Raw genomic sequence first — 18320 nt, forward strand, 5'->3', positions numbered from 1 at the left:
GAGAAAAAAAATGTCATGAAGAGACTAGGGGTAGGACGGGAATAAAACACAGACCTACTAGAGCATGGCCTTGAGGATATGGGGAGGGGGAAGGGTAAACTGTAACATACTTTTGACTGAGGCGATTTGCTAGATGCCCCAGAGAACAAAGCCCTGAAGTGTGCTAGAAAGCTCTTGGAAGGCAATGACCTTCTCTGGGTGACCCTGTCCCCTCCACAGAACATTGTTTCCCATATTAGGGGTTTCAGGGATTGAGTCAGAAAGACCCTCTTCTAGTTCTGAAGTCTCTGATGCTCAGGTCACTCACTCAGGTACTGGGGAAAGCTATTTGCAGACCTCTGGGCCTCAGTCTTATCTGTGAAGTAAGGAGGCTGACAAAGGTGCTCTGAGATTTCCATCAAAATGTCTGGGGTTTTCAAGGGCACACTGGGCCAGGGATACGGAGTCAGGATGGAGCATCTCAGTCATGGCTCTATGTTGTATAATAAGCCTCTCACCCTGCAAAATGCAGCCTTTCAAAAAGGGAGAACAGTGTTCTTACTTCATTTACTATGAAATTGCTTTTCCATATGCAAATTCAAATTAAAGAGTATCTTCTGCCATTGCAAAGAATACCTTCCCTTCTCCTGCCTCATGTCAGTCATGACAGGATAAATTAATTTTATTTGAGCTTTTTTATGGAGACTCCACTAAGAACATCTTGCCTTACTGGATAATACCTGCATAAAGTATCAGTGTTTTAGAGCCAGTCTTAATAAGTCAAAATGAATTAACATCCTTTGTCAGAGGTTTTCATACTCTTGTGTAGTATTGTTCTTGGTAGGAACTCCTCCTCCATAAAACAGCGTTCTTCCTTCATATGTCCCTTCCTCCTGATCACTGTGAAAGGGTGACACCTGAATGCCTGCCCGAGAACAAGACATAGCCCCTGGAGAAAAGGCGAGTCAGGCAAGGTTAATTTTGGGAAGAACCCTGTTCACTCACATATATGCAACAGACTATTTTTGCAGGTCCAGGAGAACCTTTAGAATTCTGCTTCTGTTGGGGCCTAAAAGTGTTCTCAGTGACCTTGAGGTTGTTTACTTACCCCAGACAAGTTTCTTTCCCTTTAGATGGATCACCCAGGCTACCTTGGCTTCTGTAAACATGTTAGTACAGCACTTCCTCTGTCTGCCCCACCATGGTCCTGCCTTCCTTTTTTGTATTAAAAGTGGCACTGACCTCCATGCCCCAGGTCACTAAAGCTTGGAGCCAAGAATATCAAAGTATCAATTCCTTCTGGGGTGATTTCAACACCTGCCCCACTCCCATGACTCTGCAGAGGTTCCAGAGAAGCAAAGTGACTCATTTGGGCAGGGCTTGTCCCAGAGAATGTGCAAATCAGAGTAAGAAGATCAGGATTTTCTCACCTCTGCTTTTACCATCTATTCCTAATCTTCCAGGCACCAGGCTTCTCAGATGGTCCTATGATAATGTTACCGTGGTGATCTCACTTTGTTTTCTTAGGGAGAATTCTTAGCAATTTTTTTTCTAATTGACCCTCCCCCCAACTTTTTACAGCTTAACTGATATATAATTTATATACCATATCATTCATCTATTATATATAGCTTGATAACTTTTAGTAAATGTATATAGATGTGCAGTCATCACTACAGCCCAGTTGAACTTTTTTTGTTTTGCTTCATCTTCCAAAAACCAATCCAGCTTCCCAATTAATCTTGCAATAAGAAGCAAGGTCTTTCTCTTAGCACCTCAATGCAAGCGAACATTATCTTTCTAGAAATAGTAGATATGTTTCTATAATTTAAAAAAACTATTACTTATGCCCATTTATATTCAGGTATAATGTGGGTGATAGTTTAAAAAGTTGGGTGTTACTTCCCCTTATAAATCTCTCTTGTTCTTGGTCACGCAATCAGGGTGTGTAGGCCCCAACTACACGGGGTGCAGGAAGGTTATTCACTGGGCAAAAGCCTACACCAAGTACGGTGTTGCGCAAAAAGCATGAGCGCTTTGGCTGACTGGCTGTGGACCTGTTGTAAAATATTGACAGTGTATAAACAGTGATGAGATCACCATCTGATGGAAAGGTGCAAGGGCAGGATACATCAAGATGACATTTCAGAAATAGAATTTGAGTCATCTTCTCTTTCTGGGTTTAGATAAAGGATCTGAGATAGAAGCATTTGCATTGAGGAATCTATCTGTCCTTGGGTCTTCATGCTTTTCAAACCCCAATGTAGTGGAAAACAAGTCAGAAAACCAATCATTCCATTTAGTCATTTCACTATACATTTTTTTAAATTTTAAGAAACATTTAAAATATAGAAAAACAGCTCTTCATTGGATTCTCATGGTTATATTTCAGGTTATATTTCACAGATGAATGTTGTACTTTCCATATCACATTTTCAAGTCAGGAATATATTTAGGTTAAAACCAACCTTTCTTCTATAGGTTCACTACTCTCCACTGAAAAGCATTGTTTGACAATCTCCACTGCTTTTCCAACTTGGGTACACATTAGAATTATCTGGGGAGATTTTAAAAATCCCAGTGTCCAGGCCACTTCCCATACCAGTTAATTTAGAATTTCTAGGGGTGGTGCCCAGCATCAAACACTTAAAAAAAACCCCCAAAAAACCTCTGTAGATGATTCTGATGTTCAGCCAAGATTAGGGTCCAGTAATATGTTCTGGAGCAGCACTTCCCAAAGCTTAAAGTGCATACGTATCACCCAGGGATCTTCAAATGTGGATTCTGATGGAGTAGTCAGGGTGAGCCCAGAGATTCTGCCTTTCTAACAAGACTCCAGGTGACGCTGATACTGCTGGTCCACCGACCACACTTGGAGGATCTAGAGGATCTAGACTACATGCCAGTCATCAACCCGTTGGTTTCCAACTTCCTTTTCTTTGCTCACGATATCATATCCACCTATAATCCCCTGCTGTCATCTTCCGTTATCTCTAACTTCTCTTTACTCTTCAAGGGTGTTTCAAATGCCATCTCTTTGAAAGTGTGGTCTATCTTCTCCCTAGTGGGATCCACCTTTGCAGGCTCTTTTTAAAAAAAATATTTATTTATTAATTTGGGTGTACTGGGTCTTAGTTGCGGCATGCAGGATCTTTAGTTGCAGCATGTGGGCTCTACTTCGCTGACCAGAGATCAAACCCAGTCCCCCTGCATTGGGAGCGCAGAGTCTTAGCCACTGGACCACCAGGGAAGTCCCTGTAGGCTCACTCTTACTTATTTTTAAAGACTTAGCTCTGTTATGCCCTAAGGAAAGTCTTTTCTGATATGCCTTCCCTATAGCCCACGGAGAACAGAGAATTTGTTATTCTAGTTCTCTTCCTCACCCACCTCTCTCTTCCCTTTCCTTCTCCTTTTCTCTCTCTCTTCTTAAGGAAGTCATGGGGCTAAAAACATTTTTTCCTAAGCATTAATTCTAACTACTTTTTGTAATCATAATAAACTACTGCACCATTTAAAAATAATTCCCAGTTTGTGCAGATTTGTTCTTCAGCTAATGACTTGTGATTAAAAAAATATCTGAGGTCACAGGGCCAGTTTTTAAAAAATGAAAAGTAATTACTGGTAAAGTACTGATGTACATGTTGGCTATAGAAGAAAAATATAACCCTCATAAAGTTGTATAGTTAACTTAGTAGTACAACTAATAATGTTGTTATTATTAAATGTTTATGATGTGCCAGGCACTGTTCTAAGGTGGAGCTCATTTAATCCTAATAACAGTGAGGTACTATCTCTTCCATTTTACAAATAAGAAAATAGAGCCATACAGCTATTATACTGTAGGTGGCACATTTAGTACATGGGCGAGCCAGAATTGGAAGTCAAGCCACCTGGCTCTAGACCCCTGCTTTTGGTTAATTAGGGATTTTTTTAAAGGGAAGGAAAAATGAAAAACACTACATAAAAACATTATCTACTTCAGATGAATTCTGGAAAATATTCTGGAGGGCAGGGTCCTGAATCTGGAGTGAAGCAATTCAGACCATAGTTCTGACTTCCTGGAAGCAGAATCAGGAGGTCCAGGTTAAAAGCCAAACCTGTCACTTGTTAACTATAGCCTCGGCGATTTTGCTGTCTCTCCTTAGTAAAGAGGAATGAGAATACCTATTTTAATGATTTCCCAGGGCTGCTGTGAGAAACGAGTCATATGAAATAACTGAAAGTGTTCTGAAGTATAAAGCGATGTGACATGCAGAGGAGTTCAGGGATGCTGCTGTCCTGACCTCTCCCACTGCTGTGTTCTAGCACACCTGGCGCCTGCTGCTCTCTGTCCGCTGGCCTCCTGAATCCAGGCTCTTCGGGTGCTAGTCTCGGCTCTTGTCTCTCCTCTCTCTTTTTAAAAAATCTATATCATTTTTAAAGAACTGAAGTAGAGTTGATTTACAATCTTGTGTCAGTTTCACGTGTATAGCACGGTGATTCAGTTATATATACATATATATTCTTTTTCAGATTCTTTTCCATTACAGGTTATGACAAGCTATTAAGTAGAGTTCCCTGTGCTATGCAGTAGGTCCTCGTTGTTTACCTATTTTATATACAGCGGTGTGTATATGTTCATCCCAAGCTCCTGATTTATCCTCCTGCCCCCACCTCTTAGCACTACTAATAATAGCTGAATTTACTGAGGGATTACTATGGGCTTGCCAGTCACTGTTAAGTGATTTACATGGATTCACTCGTTTGATTCTAACAACAATTCTGTGAGATATGTTACTCTTATCCTAATAGAGGCGAGGAAATTAAGGCACAGAAGTTAAATAAGCTGGCTAAGCTTATTTAACTAGTAAGCTAGTAAGCGTGTGATTTACGTTCACTCAGGCCACTTCTGTAACCACATTAAGATTGCTAGCCCAGATTTCTCTTCCTCATCACTGATCAATATTTAAGGCACTACAGATTGACCTATTTCAGTCCCTAATTTTGTTTTCCTTTTCTTAGGTTCTGTATTTTTGTTAGTGATTACACACAGGATCACAACCCTCACTCCCTCTATGGAATTAATCTGGTTGTTATACTTCTGAAATGCAGGGGTACAGCAAAGCGATTTAGTTATATATATATATTCTTCTTCAGATTCTCTTCCCTTATAGGTTATTACAAAATATTGAGTATAGTTCCCGGTTCTATACAGTAGGTCCTTGTTGATTATCTATTTTATATATAGTAGTGTGTATATGTCAATCCCAACCTCCTAATTTGTCCCCCCCGGCCCCTTTGGTAACCATATGCTTGTTTTCTATGTCTGTGAGTCTCTGTCTTGGAAATAAGTTCATTTGTATCTTTTTTTTTTTTTTTAAGAGTTCACATATAAGCGATATCATACGATATTTATCTTTGTCTGGCTTACTTCACTTAATATGATGATCTCTAGGTCCATCCATGTTGCTGCAAATGGCGTTATTTCATTCTTTTTTTAATGGCTGAATAATATTAGGATAATGTCTTCAACGCTGGACTCCCCCGACCACCTACACAGTGTGTGTCACAAACTAAGAAGTAAAGGGGCTCTAAATGTGCATGGTCAGTTATTTACAAAAGCTTATCAGATAATCTGCATTATAGGAAAGTTTCTTTCATCCACTGATACTAAACTGCATGGATTAAAATATTTTGGGTAAAACCAAACAAATATACTAGAGGACCAGGGACACAGGGGAAAAAAATGAGCAAGAACCAGCAGAAACAGTCCTGCATTGGGTTCCAATTTAGAATCATTATACACAGAATATGAGAGAACTACATTTATAATGCATAAGGGAATAAAAGTAAGATTAGAAATATCTTCAGAAAAGAATATGCTATGAAAAAAATTTTAAAAATATATACTAGAGCGCCGAGGCTGAATATGATTATAGATTAGAGGAGCTAGAACAGCTTGGAGATCTCTAGGAAGGAAGAGGTCAGAGGCAACCTTTTACAGCTCTCTGTTACTCTTCAAAATGTTGTTCTTTGGGGCTCGATCCTGAGCCCCTTCTTCGCTCACTTTCACTTTCTCCCTAGGTAATCACACCTATTCTCTGGTGTTCCCTTTCTCTGATATTCAGTATTCACCTCTTTAGTGATAACACTCACATTTTTATACGCCTAGCCCAACCTTTCCTCAGAGCTCCAGACCTGTGTATTGACAAAAGCCTGAGTGCTTGATATTCTTCTTAAAACCCATCCTGTTCGTTTTTCCACCACACACCTGCTTTTACCCTTGAAACCTTGAGTCAAGGCATCATCCTTGACTCAACCCTTCTTCTCCATCCTAACCCCAAGCCATCAGATACTGCTGACTTTCCTAAAACTACTGCCCAGGTCCTAGCCCTGCCACCATGGTGGCTTAGTTGGACTACAGCAATAACCTAGCTCACCTCCTTCAGTTTATTCTTGTTTCCCCTCCAATCCTTCTCTACATAGCTGGTGTGCTTAAAAAAATAAATAAGTAAAACATCAGGTCAGACTCTTGCTTAAAATCTTTCAAAGGCTTCACATTTTTTTAGAATGAAATCCAAATCCTATATTCTGGCCTATGATGATGCATTTCTCACTTCATCATGGGCCTGCCTCACCCCCCACCAGCTCATCGGGCTCTGTTACACTAATCTTCTTTCATTTCCTCAAATGTGTCAGGCCTTTTCCCGCCTAACAAACACATGGGCTCTTGCCCACGTTGTACTCTTGGCTGGAGTCCTCTTCTCCTTCTCCCCATTCTTTACACTGTTGGCACCGCCTACGAGGTCTTAGCATAAATGTCATGACTTCCGAGGGACTTTCCCCAGCCCCCAAGTCTAAATATGTTCCTGTGTTATTCTTCCATTGGATCTTGGACTTTGTATTTTTAGCCCTTAAACAATTCATGTTCTATCTCTTTCTTTCCCCCTTGCAGGCTGAGAGATGCAGAAGGGCAGGGGCCGTGGAGGTTTTATTCACCACTGTATATTATTACTAGCCTTTTCACTCTAAACCAGGTGGAAGGTCAAGTCCTTTTTTGAAGGCATGAACGAAATGAGCCAACTTTTTGGCCTCAGATAAAGTGTTTCCCCCGGCAAGCCTCGTGCTGTTGCTGCTGCTCTTGGCTTCCATGTGGCTGTGAGATCCCGAGCATTTCCCTAAGAGGTTTACAATACAGCTGTTCCAGTCTTTTCCAGCAGGCGTCTGGGGTACCTCCGTTGTCACAGCCTCACTAATCAGCTCTCTAATGGTATTTTTGAAGGTTATGGCTATGAAGTTTTGCTTTATTTTAAAAAACAAAACCAAAAAACTGAGTATTTTCACTGTGTATTATATGAAGAAATTTATTACAGTTTGCCTTTGTTACATACATTTGCTTCAAAATTTGCTTTTAGGTTTCTGATAATCATCAAGTACTATTCAACTATTAATATGAGTAATAGTTAAGAGCTAGGCTCTGGTTGAGTTAAAATTTTATTCTTTTGCTCATTAACTATAGGACCTTGGGTAAGTCATTTAATTCTTCTCAATTTCAGTTTCCTTGTTTATTAAAAAAGATAATAGTACTTACGTTATAGCATTGTTTGGGGACTCTATGAGGTAATGTATGTAATGATCTTACCTAGTACCTGGCATACAGTAATCTTTTATAGAATATGACTATTATTATTATTATTCATAACTAATTTTAGAAAGACAGCTTAGTGGAATCAGACACTAGGTGAAGTGTCAATAATCTGGAGGCCAAGTCCTAGTTCTTCCAGTCACAGCTGTTTGAAAGAAGAAATGTCAGATGACCTCTCCGAGCCATAGTATCCTCATCTGTAAAAGGTAGCGATCAAAATTGGTCTCCTCTTCCTGGAGGCTTGTTTGAAGGATTAAATAAGACAAAAACGTAAACGCATTTTATAAACTATAAATCACTATATATTATGTATAAATTTTATACTTATTTTAAGCCATCAGCTTTTCCCTTACATTAAAATAGGGTGCCTGTGACTCAGTATTAAAGAAAAGCAGGGTAGGGTTCAGATAGCTCAAAATTCAACTGGTTACAAAATGCAGAATAAAAATTTTGATGTCATCATCTGAGACTCAGTGAAATTGGGTCACATTCCATGTGCTTAGTTGTTCTGTTATTTAAAAAAAAAAAAAAAAAAAAAGCCAGCAGGGCCATAAGAACTTCCAATATACTTGCAAATTGATTTTTCCAGAGCACACATTCAGTGTCCTGGAATTCCAGGCAGTCTTCTTGGACTCATTTCCTAAGTTCACTTATGCAAGGCAAATACCACCCTGGAGAGTAAAATGAGGCTTGCAGTCAAATCGCTGTTCTTTCCATCTGACACATTAAGTTTGCTTTATGCTGAAGCTATTTTCACATTCATATGAATTCTCCTAGTGAGTTTCTCTCCCCTTTGAGTGGTGTAGCAAGTGAGCCAAGGCCCTGCCAACAGCTTTACAGGGTGGATTATTTATCATTTTAAAGTCTCTTGTACATTTAGTGACCTAGTCATTTCTGTATTAATTCACTCTAAAGGACCCTGGAAGCATAGCACTGTCACATATTTTTTGGTGTCATTTATTCATAGATATTAGGTATATATTACTCTAGAAAAATGGCTCAGCTGGTGTCGATAACCTTTTTGGTTTTCTCCCACCCAGAGTCTGAGTCTATTACTGAACAAGTTGCTAAACTTTTAGGGGCATACTAAAGCTGATTGAACTCTCTTCTAGTTTTATTTCATTTATCAGAATTGCTTAAACACAGCAATTTAAGACTGCAAAATCATGCTTAGTGTTTTATTAATCTGCTGTATAGCCAAAGCAGTCTTGAGAAAGAAGAACAGAGATAGAGTTATCGTGCTCCCCGACCAGACTATACTACAAAGCTACAGTAATCAAAACAGTATGGAACTGGCACAAAAACAGACACATGGATCAATGGAACAGAATAGAGAGCCCAGAAATAAACCCACACACTTATGCTCAGTTAATCTATGACAAAGCAGGCAAGAATATACAATGGAGAAAAGACAGTCTCTTCAATAAATGATGTTGGTAAAACTGGACAGCTACATGTAAAAGAATAATATTAGAACATTTTCTCAAAACATGTTAAAAAAAAACCTAAAAATAGATTAAAGACCTAAAAGTAAGACTGGCAACCATAAAAGTTCTAGAAGAAAACATAGAATACTCTTTGACATAAATTGTAGCAATAGTTTTTTGGATCTGTCTCCTAAGGCAGAGGAAACAAAAGCAAAAATAAACAAATGGGACAGAGGAGTGGATAAAGAAGATGTGGTACATATATACAATGGAATATTACTCAGCCATTAAAAAATGAAATTCCGTCATTTTCAGCAACATGGATGGACCTGGAGGGTATTATGCTTAGTGAAAGAAGTCAGAGAATGACAAATACTCTGTTATTACTTATATGCAGAATCTAAAAAATACCCATATGAATATAACAAAACTGAAATAGACTCACAGATACAGAGAACAAACCAGTGCTTAACCAGTGGTGAGAGGGAAGGCAGGAGGGGCAAGACACGGGTATGGGATTAAGAGGTACAAACTACTATGTATAAAATAAATAAGCTACAAGGATATATTGTATAGCACAGGGAAATATAGCCAATATTTTATAACAACTTTAAATGGAGTATAATCTATAAAAATTTTGAATCACTGTGTTGTACATCTGAAACTAATATTATAAATCATCTACACCTCAATTAAAAAAAATCTTGTATATGTCTTTTACCAGATTCAGCTGTAAGACATGCATAATGGGTGGGCTCATTCTAGATATTTCCACACTGATGTCATCCTTAATTTTCTCATCTCTCACCCTTGTCATCTGACAAAAAGCAATTCATGTCGCTATCTCTCGATTCAGCCTACCTCTTACCATCCTTACTGCCCAAGCCAGCATCTTCAGTAGTTTAATAGGTTTTCTGCTCATCCATTATTGCCACCTCCAATTCATTCTGTGCCCTGCAACTAGAGTGTGTGATGAGAACCTAAACTTTTAGTGAAAAGAAGCTTATGAGGCCCAGATATTCTGATTTTTCCTACCTCTCCAGACACAATGACAAAACCTTCTGCAAGCTACACTGACCTGTTCTCCTTTCTTGTTTCTTCCCAGTTCTGGCCTTTGCAGAACACTGGAGCCTGTGCCTAGGAGGCTACCCCAAACACCATCAAATTTCCTCCCCTTTACCCAGATGAATCCTGTTCATCCTTTAAAACTAAGCTCAAGCATCATTTTCTTAAGGAAACCTTCCCTGTCACCCTCAGACCAGGTCAAATCTCCAGTTAACAGGGTTGAGTGTGTGGGCTCCAGAGGCAGCCTGTTAGGGTTTGTATCCTGTTTCTGCCACTTTTTATTCAGGTGACCTTGGGCAATTTGGGGCCTGTTAAATGGGGACGATAAAGGCACCGATCCAAGAGAATTAAATGAAGAGTACACCTGAAACACTGGAAGAGTATGTATGGATAGCAAATACTGTTATTTCCAGAGCGCTCTGCAGTTCTTAGGAGTTTTCTCAATGCCTTAAATAGTGAAGTGACTGACTACCGTTAAATCTCCAAAATGAAAGGTCAGAGAGTTGGCCAGTACCTCCCTAGTGTTGTTTACTGATGATTTCCCAGTGCCTAGGCAGAAAGCGTCACAGAGAGGAAGTGTGATAAATCTTTAAGTGAATAAATAAAGAATAAGTTGTTTTTGGAGGTGGAGGGATTAAGAATTTCTTTGGGCCTTAGGTTCAGTTACCTTGCGTACAAAATTTGGGGCAGTGAGACTCCGTGATTTCTCAGTTCCTTACAGGAGCGCTCCGAGTACCAGGATTCTGGTAACTGGGGAACAGCAGATGAGTGCAAGTGGAAACTGGGGTCTGTTTGCTCTTTGTTACTTGGGGCTATAGGAGAACTGTTGGTGAGCAGCCCTAAAGGACTCATCCTGGTTTATCTCACAGACTTACACGGAGCCTTTCAAAGCTCTATCTGCTCTTTCACCCCAAATGGGCTTTTGAATTGTAGCTACATAGAAGGAAACAGCACAAAGTTCAGAAAACAGTGTTAAAGGAAAATATCCTTCTCCATGAAGAAAAGTTCAGACAACCTTAAACAAACTAAACATTTTAACTTAGAAAACACAGTAGTGCCATTAACCTCCTATTTAATTTGCTTTGGTTTACCCAAAATATATGAAGTAGTATATAGGGATTTTGCTCATTTCATTTAAGCTTGGCAACCACTGTATTTCAGCCAAAATTATATTCTTAGATGCTGTTGTGGTAAAATGGTGAAAAGCTGGTCAATACAAATCTCCAAATACATTTGTATGAACTGTTTGTTGCCAAATAGTCTTCCTGTTAGAGTGAATAATGCTACTGCACTTCATACCGAGCCTTCGCTCTTAAGAGGAGACTCAGCGATCACTATTTACATTTGCTTCTGCAACCATCATTTATATTTAAATTCCTGATTTCTGAAGAGAAGGTTTATGGACTGAGCTAGAGGCCATAGTTTTCGTGTGCAGATGTATGTGTACACGAACGTGAAAATGACCACCAACTGCCTGTTGGATATTCAAAGCTGCAATTCAGTGCAAAAGAGAGGAAGGGGGTGGCGGGGGGATGGAATCACTTATTTGGTGAAATTAGAAGTTTCACAGGAAGTTACGTCTTACTGTTGTTGATAAGAGCACACTTACCACCTCGACTGACCATTTACTGTTATGAGTGACTCTTCTTTTCCACATGCCGGATTTCTTTCTTCGTCTTCATCTTATAACCTTCTCCCTGCTTTGAAAGGAACGTACACGTTAAGATTTCTTGGTGAGAGGGTTTTCGTTAAAAAGCAGTTTTCATTCTGGTCCCTTGAGGCTGGATTAGGATAAGCGAAACACAGTTTCAAGTACTTTGTCACTTCACGTCCCCAAATATAATCTATTTGCCCCAACCACACAGCTCAGCAGCGTCAGGGCGAGCGAGAGAGCCCCGTTGGAAGGAATACGTCACTGTGCTTCAGTCATTCGGTAGGTCAGTGATCAGTCAGACAACTGGGCAGCTGTCCAGTTCCTGTAAAGCTAGAGGAGATCATCACTCACAAAACTCTCACGGCACTCAAACCCCAATTATAAAAATATTAGTAAGTTATAATGTATGCCTTTTTAAGCCAGCAGAATGTTAAATAATCTGTTGTGATGAGACTGAAATTTCTCAGTAAAGCACTATTCGTGAACTAAAGACCATGGAAATGCTGTTGAGCTGAGAGACTTTTTCTTTTTTAATTTGTGGAATTACCAAGCCCGTCCTCTTACTCCAGACCAAGCAGGCATCCCTTTTCCATAAAATAAGACCTGTCTTCGCCAAGCACCAAGGACACGCTTCTCTGAGAGCAAAGTGGTTGCACAAATACTCAGCTTTTACCCTATTTATAATGGAAAACACAGTAGCCTTTCCAATTGTCTGATTTACACCTTCTGAGAAATTTTCAGTTTACTTTTTTCTTATGTAAACACAGGCTATCGAAGTTTCTGTTTTTTCAGTGAAAAGGGTAAAGGTCTGAGAAAGGGAGAGAAATGAAAAATAAGCAGAGATGTTTCCTCCGGGAGGTAGAGGTTCACTTGCTGAGTTACACTGCTCAGTGGTGACTTTAGTTCTTTAACTGGCACATTGGAAATGGGCTGTTATTAACCCAGAGAGGAGAATCCTCCTCAGGTTAAGATGGGGGAATTCATATTTCCCTGTAGAATATACTGGAAAGAGAAAATGTATAGATTCCATGTAAGGATTTTGAGACGAGCTTTTTGTCATTCTAACTTTTAATTAAACCCTGTGCATCTGCTGGAAACAAGTGCTCTCTATCTGGGTCCCAGGTAGGCACTGGGCTGCAGGTAAAGCACTGGGCAGGGGTGGGGCATGGCCGAGGGGTTTGGTGGTGGTAGAGGGTTTTTAATTTTGCCTCCCATGCTCGAACCGGCATGTTCCAACCTCCATAAATGAAATGATCTCTGTGAAAACTCTGAAGATAGTAAGAGTACATACTGTTAAAGAATGTTAGGAAGGAAAATCTTTTTCTTTGACCCTGATCAAACGCACAAGATGTCAAAAGCAGCAAATGCTTCAAGCTGCCACACTGCAGATGCCAGCCTGTTAGCAGCCTATTCTAGAGAGTTCACAAAGCTTTTATTCTCTACTTTCTTTTTGACAGTCCCTCTCCATTACCACGTCATCATATTTTCTCTCTTGCGGGATAACAATTCGTCTTAGTACTTTCCGAGTGATCTGTAGGAAGCAATAGTGAAAAGGAGAGATTTTCCTGTTTTCTATTTTAAGAGGTGACACTACAGCAAACAAACAGTAGAAAATCTAAACCCCAAGAGAAGCATGAAATCCCAGTGATGATTACTTTTCTGGTGATGAGGTTGCCTTCTTCATCAGTAAACTGTTCTTCTGTGACAGATTCACCAGGAATGTTTTTTGCTTCCTCTCCCTAGAGGATGTGGCATAGAGATTAGCAACATACTAGATGGATAGATCTCCACATCACTCCATACACCACACACATGCTCTGTGGAATTGTAGAAAAAGAAAGTATAAACTCTACTTGCAGTTCCAGGGCAAGGGGAAAAGGCTGACTCCACGGATGGTTATTTAGCATTCAGCAACATTCAAAGCATTAAACCTCAAGTATGTACCAGAATGAGGGTTAGCAACAAACTCCAAGAAGGAGGAATTTGAAAATACGTAATCACAGAATACAGTTATACACAGACAAACAAAAAGGTTTCATTTGTTGAAAAAAGATTTAGCTAACGATTAGAGCTCTAATTAGATCATTTCACTTTGAATAATGTTTCTTCCTTAGTCCTACGAAATCTCTCATTTTGGTGGATTTCCTTCTGTCTGATTTGAATTGAGGTAGCACCTTAGTCGGGGTGTTAATCACCCTTTGTTAGTTTGTTAAATTTAAAAATTCCTTTACTAAAGGCAATATTTGTTCAAATACTATGAGAAGAGTTCAGGGCACAGAGAAAACCTTATTTGTTTCAGACTGAGCCTTTCATAAGTTGTAAATGAGATTAATTAATGTCTGATGAAGTACATAGTTTCAGAATATTATCAAGTGAATGAGTCTTATGTGATGACTGATTGATTACTAAAGGAATGTAAGAGGACAGCCTTTCAGTTAGTGACTGCTATCTGATTTAGAAGGGGAAACGGTCAAGGATCTTCCTCTGGTGAGTTAACAAAAAAATGGGATAAATTCTTAACTTGCCAAGGTGGCATCATATTTTCCTGCTCATAGGCAGGTCAGTAGATTTCGATGGCTCCTTAGTGTCTATTAGCTCTATGATTGTATGATCAGAAAAACCACTCAGAGAGCAAACATAGGGCTGTATTTGTAACACATTACCTTCTTCACTGGTGTCAACTTTAGGTCAGTCTCACTTACAGTTTGGGGGAACAAGGACAAACATCTTAAGTGCAGACCCATTCTAGAGACCTACTGACTTGTTAGTCATACTTCTTTTGCTGAAGAGGTGACCTGTGCAGTGCTGTAGTACTGTGTACTGTAGTTATCGTACACCTGTAGGTTTTTTAGGAAAAATGGCAAATCACAAAGAAGACAGCTGCATTTCTGGGAGAGCCAGGATTCTAACCCTTTCAGTGTTCTTGTCATGGGAAAGGTAGTAGCTCTGTTAATTTTGTCAGTGCCAGCCAATGGTGAGAAAATTCTATGATTGTTTTATGTCACAACCAGTAGAAAGGCAGTTGTGGTTTAAAACAACAGAGTAGAGACTGAAACACTACCTTGTTTTGCTAACAAAATTCTGTTTTTATTCTTTTTTCTTTCTCCAAAGTGACTCTGTATTCTTATAGATTGTGGGCTCATAGGTCATGGGTGGGATATTTGACTCATTTTACCTCACTGTGGTATAAAGGTGAGACGAAAATAAAACACGATGTTTCTTGCTGCTCATGCTTGCTTCAAGGTTCACCTTGAACCTTGCTTATGATTAGTTTCAATTAGCACAGTTAAGCCAGGGAAGGAAATGGGAAAAATGTAGAGGTCTCCTGCCTGAATGCACTAAAATCTGCAACAAGTTCTTATGGGAGTGTTATTTATGTTTCCTATGGTTGATTTCATATATCTGGAAAACAAACAATTTCATTTTATTTTACAAGTAAAGGCTTAAAGACAGCAGAAAAGCCAAAAAAAGGGTCATGAAAAGTTTCACTATAGTTTAAACATGTATAAGCGAGATATGTTTGAACTAACTCTTGCACATGTCTAGCTCTTTGAGTGTTCAGACAATTCCAGGATCCCAGGAAAATCCATTAAAATAGCATACTATTACGTATGTTATAAATTGACCCTTTGGTGGGGAAAGATGCCAATTAATTTGCAGACAGTCTCTGAAATGTGAAGTAGGTATATTTATAAGCATAGCGAATGCATTTAAGTACACTGATTTATATTAGTAGCCTTAGAAAAAAGCAAAGCCCTAGTTATAAATAACAAGCCATATAGGTTGTTGAGATCTGCTGTGGTATGTGGGCATTTTCATTATTTCCTACTGAAAATTCATACTGCTTATGTATAATTAAAGGTGAAGATACTTCTCTTAGTCTTAAATGGGCACTAACTGTAGTCAACTAGTGCTTTACATAAGGTCAAAATAAGATATATGATTATGTAGAAACTCACTAAACTGAGGGAGTGGATTAGATAGTAGTTGACTGGATAGATAGGAAAGTTAGAAAGGAGTCACAAAATACATTAAAAAAAAATTTCATCCATCTTTAATTCTGTCAGGTACACTGGAGATCAGGTGTTACCAAGGTGTTACTTTAGGGCCTCTCTTTAATGAGAGAAAATAATCTCTAATTAGTTTCTAAGGTTCTTGAAAACCTTTGTACTTTTAAGTAAATAAAATTTCCCCGCTAGTTTTGGTGATGGCATTATTTTTGGCAACACCTACCCACACTTTTTTTTTCTTTCCTATTTCAAAGGAAAATTACAGCACATATGGTGTCACAGTATCATTCCTGGTGGCCACCTTTGTGAAGACTACTGTACTTTCCTTTGGACCCTTGCTGGAAACATTGCATTTTAAAATTTTTATTCCTCTCTCCTTCTTGAATAAAACGAAAAAATAACAACATGAAATGTACCAATTTGCTTCGAGGTACACAACATTAAAACTTGAACTTTCAAAAAAATGAGATGAGAGAAACTATATACGTAAACTTAGCAAATTACTAAGCAATATGTATTCTGAGAAACCCGCCTGCTGGGGATGTATGTGTATATGTATATAGCACATGTATATTCTATATACACATACATATTGGTATATGTATATAAAACGATCTGAAGCTTGTGAACAATGGTTACCTTGTTCCATTGTTCCCGAACAATGGTTATCTGAAGCTTGTGAACAGTGGGAAGTGGAATGGATAGATTGAACTTTTTGTACTTTTGAGTTGTTTGATGGGGGGAAACATACACGTAAACCCTTATTTTGAAAGTCAGTAAAAAAGCTCAAAAGTAGAAATAAAAATATAGTTGAACTATATATATAGTAAAACTTCAGTTATTTGAATCTAATCAAACTTCACGATGGTTTGAGTTGGTTTAAAGTGTTTACCTTTGTGATCACTGCATTTGCTAAGCAAATAATGTAAACAAGCTCATAGGGACTGGTCAGTTTAAACTGCTTCCAAGCATTTGAAACCACTGTGATATTATCATATTATATAGAAATAAATGAATATGCTTATAAAATTTAAAAATCCCAAAACAAATGGGAGAGTTTGTTAACTTGACTCATTTCTTAAGGACTTGAAAATATTAAATGTAAAAATATAAAAACATAAAAAAGAATGAATCCACATGTGAAATTAAAGAGAAAATCATAAAATTCTACTTTCACTCCATTTATTATACTAGTTGAATGGCTAAGAACACAGATTTGCCTAGACTTGTGATAATGGAATCCTGAATATATCTACTGCTTTATTGACACTTCCTGGCCAAAGCTAGCTCTGGGAAGGATGGAACAACCACCAAATAGTTTTCCGCTCTAGGATTCTAAGTGCTAGGGGAATTACTGTGGCTGGTTCAGTCCAAGGTTGGACAGCCTCCATGAAGTAGGTCAAGTTCCTAGCATTCTGGCCCCATCAAATAGTTTCCAGGAAAGATAGCTCAATGCTGCCTTCTTCTGTGCCACCGGAATAGTCTAAATGGCCAAGTGCCTAATTTAGTCTAGGAAAAGTTATTCCTTTTTTCTTTGTTCTGGAGGAGAAGGAATACGGTATTGTGGAAAACGCATGTAGGAGGCACTTCTCTAGAGGACCAGGGGTTAGGTTCTGGTCTCAGAACTGTTACCGCCCAGCTGTGTGGTTTTGGGTAAATCAATTCATCTCCGATCCTTGGTTTTTGTCATCTAGGAAAAGAAGCAATTTTAGTCTCAATGACTCCTTTAGGTCCTAACATTCTCATTTTATGTGTTTTGACAGAGATGGATCCCATGTCACATTTACCATGTAGTACGCAGTCGTTCTTTAAGCTATCTTACTGGAGGTGTCCTGCAATGTTGGACATACGAGGCTCAAAAGAGGGATCTGGGCTGGAGATACAGATGAAAGGAGTCATTATCATACAGAAGAGATGGATCCCATGTCACATTTACCATGTAGTACTGCAGTCTCAAGCTCTTTTACATTAAAAAGGTACCAACATATGGAATAAAGAGAAAAGGCAACAGAAATGTGATCTTTTTCAACTGCCCCCAAAATCTAAACAGAAAAATATTAACCAGAAAGATTTCTATGTATGTCATTTACAAAGATTTTTTTCTTACACCTATAGCTTCCAATTATAATTATAGCTATCCTTTAGCTTTTGGTTTCTCTGTGACATATGAAAGACATTTCTCAAAGCTTGTTTAAGTGATTCCACTGTTTATACAATGCCCTCCCCACTTATAAAACGCGTTCTCTGATGATTCCACTCAACCAACCACCCTAAAATTACACTGACTTCAAGAAGTGAAGATCTGAAGAGAACACAGTCTCCTCTGTTTTCTGAAGCCTATAACATCAGTATATTTCAGTCTTTTAAACTTAAGCTCTTAATAAAAATGTTAATATATATATAATTATATGTTAAGCTTAAATATATAAATAACTCATTCTAACAAAATTACTTAAAAGCTCACTTGCTAATGCATGTTCTAGAATTCTAGGAGACCAAAAGAAATAACCCTCATTGACTTAGGGAGGGGGTTGATGTTTCTATTGTTTCAGTATTCTCCA

General features: G+C 38.6%; 1 protein-coding gene across 2 annotated transcripts in view; it reads right to left on the reverse strand.

Moving 5' to 3' along the window:
• The window catches only part of ANK3 (ankyrin 3), a 353292-nt gene that overhangs the window by 4290 nt on the left and 330682 nt on the right, over positions 1-18320 (reverse strand). For both annotated transcript variants that reach the window (XM_055081155.1, XM_007104116.4), the window contains one exon: positions 11705-11795. In XM_055081155.1, coding sequence (XP_054937130.1) covers positions 11727-11795 — 69 coding nt within the window. In that variant the 3' untranslated portion in view covers positions 11705-11726. The remainder of the gene's footprint in view (positions 1-11704; positions 11796-18320) is intronic.

This window comes from Physeter macrocephalus, chromosome 20 (assembly GCF_002837175.3).
Source record: "Physeter macrocephalus isolate SW-GA chromosome 20, ASM283717v5, whole genome shotgun sequence".
Classification (NCBI taxonomy): domain Eukaryota; kingdom Metazoa; phylum Chordata; class Mammalia; order Artiodactyla; family Physeteridae; genus Physeter; species Physeter macrocephalus.